Genomic DNA, 8,229 nt, shown 5'->3' with positions numbered 1-8,229 from the left:
GACATTGGCGAGTGAAGCTGATACCAGGGATAGTCCCCCGGGGGGTGGTGGGGGGATGCGGGTGTGAGAGGACGGACAGGTTGGCTGGCTGACTGACAGATAGACAGACAGACAGACAGACAAAATGGATTCGGGAGTAGGGACACTCCTTCTCTCTCCCCCCCCCAATACACACACACATACATACACAAAATTGCGTACCTAGGCGCCCTTCCCCTTCTACGGGCTCTTGACATCACATCACTCTTCTAACCAATTAATAAAATACTTTTGAAAAATGATTATTTGAGCGACGTCTGCCCTTTCATCGGAAACTCCCCTACCCCCCCACACACCCCACGTCGCTGGTGGTGACTGCTCTGAGCTGTCGGAGTGAAGTGAAGTTATTCGTGTCCAGCTCCGAAACCCACCGCCACCGCCACCAACGCCACCGCGGTTCCGAAGATCATAAAGAAACACACACACACACACATACACACACACAAACACATACACACATGCAAACACTCCTCCTTCATGTCATGTCCCATCCCCCCCAACCGGAAAGACGCAAGGCCACCGGAGGCTCCCTCCTTCCCGCCTGGTCTCGCCTGCCCGCCCGACCCACGACGCGTCATACATCGCCCCGGTGTGGTGGTGTGTGTGTATGTACGGCCACAGGATGTGGAGCTGCCGGACGGTGTACGGCTGGGCAGTGCTTCCGTACGAGGTGTCATGTCCGGCAGTCATTTGGCCCCCGCGGTGGACTTGACGACGGAGGCCCCGGCAGCCAGGATTGCGGGCTCGGCATCATTCGGTCAAAAGGTACCCCCCCCTCCCCCCTACTCCTGGTACACTCTTGCCCCGGCAGCAACTTCACTCGTTCACGTGGTTCGTCTTCCCCCCCGGCCCCCCCCCGCCCGTTTGAGTATGGCCTAAAAGGGAATCCGCCTGAGAACTTCTGGAAGTGCGAAACCCACTTGAAGAATGAATGCCCTTTCCCCTTTATTCTCTCTTATCATCCCGCCGGTTGTGCACCCGTATGTATATCCGCTGGTATTTGAATTGCCCAAACTTTTTCGCCGGGGGTTTGCGTGATTGCGGGTTCCAGGCGATTTCTCTGAGCGCCCGCAGCCCCGCCTTCTCCGTGGACGGTACCGTACACACCAGCCTGCCGTACTTGGACGAGCTCAGGGCCTCCGACACGCAGGTACGGTCGGGTGCAAACGTGTTGGTTTGTATGTTTGTATGTTCTTTACCACCTCCTTTCATTTTTATGTTCTTCCTCGGAGCTCGGGTTGTCCGTCCCCTTCTCTCTCCCCTTCCCCCCCCCACACATACACACATACACACATACACACATACACACACACACCGTCTGGATCCAATCTCCAAACAGGCCGAGGCCACCTACTTCGCTCGTCCTCGCTTCCTGGGTGCGGATCTGGAGCTCCACTGCGCCGCCCCTGGAGCAGACCTGTTGCCCCTGGCCACCGGGCCCACCACTCCGCCCCCCTTCGACCCCCTGGCGGCCAACCAGCCGCTGCACCTGCGGCTGGCGGGACATGCGAAACTGGCGCTCAGGCCGGCGGCGGCGGCGCCAGCGGCGGCGCCAGCGGCGGCATCACTGCATTTGGCGACGAGGGGCGGGCAGCAGCCGCCGCCGCCGCCGCCGCAGCAGCAGCGGCAGGTGGTGGCAGTGGTTGCGCCAGCGGCCCCGCCGCCCCGGGTGCCTGATGGCCCCAGGGTGGGAGGGCCCAAGAGGTTTGAGGGTGAGAGCTTGTGTGGTGTTTTGGATGGATGTTGGATGCGGGCTGACACGGCTGCGGGAAGTACTGCTGGAGTGGTGGTTGTGGCTTCTGTGCTCTGGGGCAGGTGTGTATGTATGTATGTATGTGTGTGTGCGTATGTATGTATGTATGTGTGTATGTGTGTGTGGAGAGGCAGGTCCTGAACTTCAACGGGAAGTCCATCCCCGTGGTGGTGAGAACCCTTCCCCCGTTCGTATGGCGGGCGTACCTCTGCATTACGCGGCGCTGCCGTACAGGTACGATTAGCCTGTCGGGGATTCGAGTCAACTCGTTGGAGCTCGTACGGAGCCTGTCCGGCAGCGCCGCCATCGACGGCGAAGCGGGAACCGTTGCCGTACGAGCTCGCGGTCCTGGTGCCGCCGGTGCCGCCGCCATCGGAACGCATACAGGGGCCTTATCGAGCGGTGGTGCGCCAGCGAGTACGGCAGCGGCACCGCCAGCGGCGGCCGGCGGCGGCAGCAGTGCGGGGCCGCTGGCGGCGGATGTGCTGGACTTCGAGCTGGCGGTGAGTCTTACTGTACGGCACGTTGTACAGCTCTGTTGCATGGGGGCTGATCCTGGCAACCAACCCCTCTTAGCTGCACATCCCGGCAACGGGGAAGATGGACTTACATACGTACATACATACGTACATACACACATACATACTAGGGTTTGGCACTACTGGTAAGGCGCGACCATTGCCCCCGGGTGATCCCGGGATCGATACCCATTAGGGTCAAAAGTCCTTCCGATGGTGGAAGGCATTGCGCCCCTAGTTGATGGACGGTGGTGACCTGGGATAAAGTTAACCTGCGAGCCAACCAGGAATGGAGTTGACCCTGTCACTGTTGACCCGGCAGATTCCGTTGGATGCCGGTGGTGGGTGCGGAACCTGAGCGATCCACTGAGAAGTTGACTAGGGTGACTGGATGAGGGTGCCCCGAAATACCGGGGAAGGCAGGGTTTCGCAGGGTAGCTGCCACGGGCGGAGATACACCCCCTGTTTCACACATCATACACGGGTACATTGTGGGGTGATAAAGATGGGATGATGGTTTTGCCAGTTGCATCTGAGGGGCAACTCCACCGACTGGAATTACTCTTTTCCCCCCACCACACACACACTTTACCCGCTTCTTACCCCTCACCCCTCCTAAACCCCTATACACACCTACATACATACACACATACAATACATACAAATACATAAATACATACAGATACCCGACCTGATGGCCGCCCTCAATCTGGAAGCCGCCGGACTACCCCCGCCAGCCGCGATCTACACCCCCCCCGCAACATCCCCCCTCGCTACAACCACTACTACTGCCACCACCACCACCACCACCAGCCCTTCCATCAATCATGGCAGTAGCAGCCGAACAGCTTCAGCACGGACCCAACGGTCATCGACATCATCATCGTCATCGGCAGCAGCAGCAGCCCATCATGCAGGCTCCCCTCCCCCTCCCCCTCCCCCTCCTCCCCAAACGGGGCCGCCCCTGGAGGGGACTGACAGCCGATTCCTCCTGAGGCGGGGACCGCTGCTGTTGGAGGTAGGGGTGTGCGTATGCGTGCGTGAATGGATGTTTGTTTGTTTGTTTGTATGTGCGTGCTGGGGAGGCCGGGAAAGGAGGGGGAAGGTTGCGGTTTCCCCGGCAGGAGCGCCCAAGGGTGCTGCGTCCTGACGTACACACCCAAACACACCCACACACACCCACACACCCGCACACACCCGCAGGCAGAGGTGGTCAGCGGCGGCGCCGAAGTGTCGTTACAGGTAATGGACCCAACCCATGTAGCGGCGCGGAAGTAGCGGCGCGGAAGCCTCCCCCCCCTTCTCCCCCTTCTCCCCCTTCTCCCCCTTCCCCCCTCCCCTCGGGGGCCGGCCGTACCGCCCTTGGCGCCACCACCACCACCACCTTCCGGACGAGTGCGAGTTTTGTGTTTTTAGTGTGTTCATGAGAAGCTCCCCTTACAAACTGAAAAGACATGCAAGCAATGGTAAAAGAGATAGGCTTCATGAAGGGGTAGGGCCGGCGGGTGCGGGCACACACCACCCAGGAGCGACAAAACAAGGCGTACAGACCACAAGCCTACCTATGCGCTTCAGGACCTTCAGTACCCCCTAATATCAGAGCTTAGCTCTACACAAAACACGAATTAACCAAACAGCAGCACCGTCGCGCTCACAGCGACACAACAACAGGCACAACGCCATCAGGCCGTACAGAATCCATTCTGAATTCACAGAATACCCTAGTTTTTAAGCGCTCCGCTGGAAAACTAATATAAGATATACATACATATATACATGCACATACATAGAGCCCACGCGCCCTCCCTCCTAACCCGCCAATACACACGTACACGTACACTCAGGTACACACTCACACACATACATACATACACACATACATACATACATACCTGGATCGGGACCTGTCAGGGTCGAAAATCCTTCCGATGGTGGAAGGTAAAGCGCCCCTAGTTGATGGACGGTGGTGACCTGGGATAAAGTTAAAGTGCCGGATCGACAGCGGCCCGGCAGATTCCGTTGGATGCTGGTGGTGGGTGCGGAACCTGAGCAATCCACTGAGAAGTTGACTTGGGTGACTGGATGAGGGTGCCGAGAAATACCCGCGGGGAAGGCAGGGTTTCGCAGGGTAGCTGCCACGGGTGAAGATATGACCCCCCTGTACCACACACATACATACACACACATACATACATACATACACACACCTCCGCGAATTCCCGCACCTCCCGTCCCCCTCACCGTGACGCCACTGGAGGCATTTGAATTTGTGTATCGGCATATCAGTAGTGTCTGTACGGCGAATCAGCATTGTCTGTACGGCATATCTCAGTGCGTACTCTCCCTCCCCCTCCCCCTCCCGGGCCCCCCCCACACCGCTTCACAACCAACCACCAACCACCTCTCCAACCACCTCTCCAACCAACTGCCTAGATCGCCAACCTGCAGCTCGACGACCTGGAGGGCGGCTCCCTCCGGGGCATGTTGAGATCCGCCCGTCTGGCTGCTGACGTGGCGGGCCGGAGGGGCCGCGGCAGCTGTACGGCAGAGGGGCTGCGGCTGAGCAGTTTGGCAGTTGGCAGTTTCGGGGGGGCGGTTAGGTGGGAGGGGGATATTGTGAAGCTGGAGGAGACGGTGTTGGAACAGCAAGGAAGCAGGTGCGCGTCTGTCTGTCTGTATGTATGTATGTCTGTTTACGGGGGGGGAGAGAGGAGGGGGGGTTTGGTTTCCGAGGGCGGGGGGGCTAGTAGCTGAACTGGGGTTGGGAGGGGGTTGGGAGGGTTGGGGCCTAAAGGAAACGTGTGTGTGTGTGTGTGTGTACTTCAATAAGCGCACCCGGACATGCAAGTACCCATAAATGCGAGGAGGGGGAAGAGCGCGCTTGTGTATGCCTGCATGTGCAATGCGGTGGAGTGTAATTTTTCCTGACGTTCTAACTTCTGAAATATTTATACCGGCCAGTCATTAGCCCGTACATTTTTATTAATCTGCTATTTTTTCTCGGTTAATATGTTCAAGACAGATTAGATTGTATAGCTAGTGTAAAAAGTAAAATGTGCGTGTGTGCGTGTGTGTGTGTGTGTGTGTCTATCCATGACCGTCCGTACTTGGCTGTCCGTACTTGACCGTCCGTACTTGGCTGTCCGTACTTGACCGTCCGTACTGACCCCATACACGCAGGTACGAGGTCTCCGGTGAAGTGTTCCTTCCAGGGTTTGGAGCCCCAACTACACCACCACCATCACCGCCCACCACCACCACCACCACCACCACCACCAACAACAACAACAACAACAACAACAACAACAACAACAACAACAACAACAACGGCACCGCCGCCTCCGCCGCCGCTGATTCACCCCCAACCACGCTAACCAAGACAACCGGAAACGCGCCGACACCTCCTCAGCCATCCCCATCGCAGCTGCCGGCGCTGACGTCAACGCTGTCTACGGCGGGTAGACGGCGTGGCGGCGATGGCAATGGTACGGCAGACGAGGTCGATGCCGTGACGGCGGCGGTGGCGGTGGCGGCGGCGGCTACGGAGGAGGAGGAGGAGGTTGCGCCGCCGGACTGCCGCTGGCGGCTACAGGTACGGCAGGCTGACCGAACTTCGGAGCTATGTTTTGTGGATACGGCGTTTTTGGTATCCTTGACGGCAGTACGGATTGTACGACGGTCGTATTGGGCCCCATGTCGTATTGAGTTTGTAGTGAGAGGCCCCTGCTCCCGCCGCGGGCTGAGGACGACGAGATGTTAAGATGCCGTACGGGTGGAGTGTGCCGTACAAGCTCGTGGCCAGGTTGTGCGCCGCTCGATCCCTTTTCCTTTCCCCCGCCGTACACACACATACACACGGAAAATGCACGGGTTCCCCTTCTCCCCCCGACCTTCGCCACTGCCTATCGAGCAGGTCAACGTACCCTCTGCCCAGATTTCGGATCTGCTCCCTGCCGTACAACTCGCAACGAGCGCTAGCCGGCCGGGAACAGACTACGGCGCCGCCAAGGCCAGATTCCTGGACGCCATTCAGGTGTGCCGTACAATGCACGCATAACGGATCTGCCGTACTGCCGTACATGGAGCTGTCGAACGGACACAATACTTAGGTAGCTTAAATAATTTTATATATTGCTCTGATGCGAATATCAATGACATATGTACATACATACGCATACACATACATATATACACGTATACGTATATGCACACACATGCACAGACACACAGACACACAGACACACAGACACACAGACACACAGACACACACGGCTTCATCTTTCCTCCCAACTCACCCCCCTGGCCCCCCTGGTAATATTCTGCTGGTGGTGCATGTTTACAGTCCGGGGCGGCATCGGCCATTAGCCCACCGGATGTACGGCTACAGGTACGGCGGTGTACTACGTACGAACTATTGTAAAAATTGTTGCTGAGGTTAACCAATTCCCTCTTTCCCCATGTTCACGTGTGTATTGTGTCGTACATTCTCCCCCAAATTCTCCCCCCCATTACATCCCCAACTGACTTCATAGCCCCTACTACTACAGGCTCAAAATCCCTTTCCTTCGCCCATAAAAAACAACCTCGTGCTCGTGTCTGTCTGTCTGTCTGTCTGTCTGTGTGTCTGTCTGTCTGTCTGTCTGTGTGTCTGTCTGTGTGTGTGAACATCGCATCTGACCAGGCCTGGCCTTATGCATGTTTGTGCCAAATATGTGTGTTTATTTGCAGCTGTGTATTCGCCCCCCCCCTCACCCCCCTCAAACCTCCTCCCCACCATCGCTAGGTGGATCTCTACAGCCGGCTGCCGAGCATCCTTAGAGCCGCCCCCGCAGCCACCGCACCGAAGATCTGGCGTACTGCTGCTACGGACACCTCGTCCGCCGGCTCCGCCTCTTCGCCCGCCGCTGCTGCCACCGCCACCGCCACCGCCACAGGAGCACCACCCAGTACGGCACTGGGTACGGCACCGGTGGTGGTTGGCGGCAACGGTGCGGTTCCTGCGCTTTCAGAGTTGTCGGGGGAGTGGTCGGGGGGCATTCAGGTGAGCTCGGGGGGGGGCCGGGGGGAAAGGTCGTACGGGTATTGGAACTGCGTGTGGGGGAGGATGCAGGCGGGCAATGCATTCCGGGGGGATTCCTGTACGATGCCTATACGGCACGTACGGCACAGTCATGCCACATCGCGTCCTCTTCACTTATCTTCACTATCACCCTAGTTCCCCTTTGTTAGTAACCTATCTCCGTTCGTACTCTCCCTGCCTCCTGTCGTACGCGGTGCAGCTGTACGGCGGCCTTTCCGGTCCCAGCGCGCTGGAGTTCTCCTTGGCGGGTCGGGAGTGGCGGTGGGGTCCCCGTTATCGGTTAGATCGGTTGGTGGCGGTTGGTTCGGCGGATGCGGCTGAGGGGGTGGCGCTGGAGGAGCTGGCGGTGGATGCGGGTATGTCTGTATGTGTGTGTGTATGTGGTGGGATGGCGTGTGTGTGTATGTGTGTGCAGCGGGGTTAGGAGGCGTTACGTGTATGATATCTACAACACGTACCGTTTTCCAGTAGTTGTCGGTTTGTGCTTAGCTTCACCGTAGCACGTGGTTCCCGGTTGCAGCTTCCCCCGCGTGCTCCTTCGCGTGCTGTGTTTTGTGTTTTACCCCTTCCCCCTCCCCCCCCGAGGTCTTCCCCCCCCCCCGGCCCCGCGCAGGCCCGGCCCGGCTCCGCGCCGCTGGCTCCCTGCTGTGTCCCCGTCAGGAGGCCCGTCTGGCGCTGTACGACTTCCCCCTGGACGCCTTCGCGCCCCTCACCAGCACCGCCTGGCCGGCGCTGGAGCGGGCGGCGGCGGCCGCCAGGGCGAGGGGGGCGGCACAAGCGTCACCGCTGTCGGGTATGTCTGTCTGTTTGTATGAATTTGTATATACATACAGATTTCC

The 8,229-nt window shown here is 58.5% G+C and overlaps 1 protein-coding gene across 1 annotated transcript in view; it reads left to right on the top strand.

The window, feature by feature from the left end:
• Positions 1–8,229, top strand: part of VOLCADRAFT_99165 (uncharacterized protein) — a gene marked incomplete at both ends in the record, with an annotated part of 20,964 nt that overhangs the window by 11,524 nt on the left and 1,211 nt on the right. Inside the window, 13 exons of the mRNA XM_002957966.1 lie at positions 661–804; positions 1,091–1,189; positions 1,379–1,751; positions 2,027–2,295; positions 3,281–3,328; positions 3,514–3,552; positions 4,744–4,967; positions 5,491–5,902; positions 6,224–6,343; positions 6,653–6,697; positions 7,094–7,351; positions 7,590–7,746; positions 8,004–8,183. Coding sequence (XP_002958012.1) covers positions 661–804; positions 1,091–1,189; positions 1,379–1,751; positions 2,027–2,295; positions 3,281–3,328; positions 3,514–3,552; positions 4,744–4,967; positions 5,491–5,902; positions 6,224–6,343; positions 6,653–6,697; positions 7,094–7,351; positions 7,590–7,746; positions 8,004–8,183 — 2,368 coding nt within the window. The remainder of the gene's footprint in view (positions 1–660; positions 805–1,090; positions 1,190–1,378; positions 1,752–2,026; positions 2,296–3,280; positions 3,329–3,513; positions 3,553–4,743; positions 4,968–5,490; positions 5,903–6,223; positions 6,344–6,652; positions 6,698–7,093; positions 7,352–7,589; positions 7,747–8,003; positions 8,184–8,229) is intronic.

Source organism: Volvox carteri (genome assembly GCF_000143455.1).
Source record: "Volvox carteri f. nagariensis unplaced genomic scaffold VOLCAscaffold_83, whole genome shotgun sequence".
Classification (NCBI taxonomy): domain Eukaryota; kingdom Viridiplantae; phylum Chlorophyta; class Chlorophyceae; order Chlamydomonadales; family Volvocaceae; genus Volvox; species Volvox carteri.
Note: the sequence above shows the minus strand (reverse complement) of the source record. Positions and strands in the feature narration are given on the sequence as shown.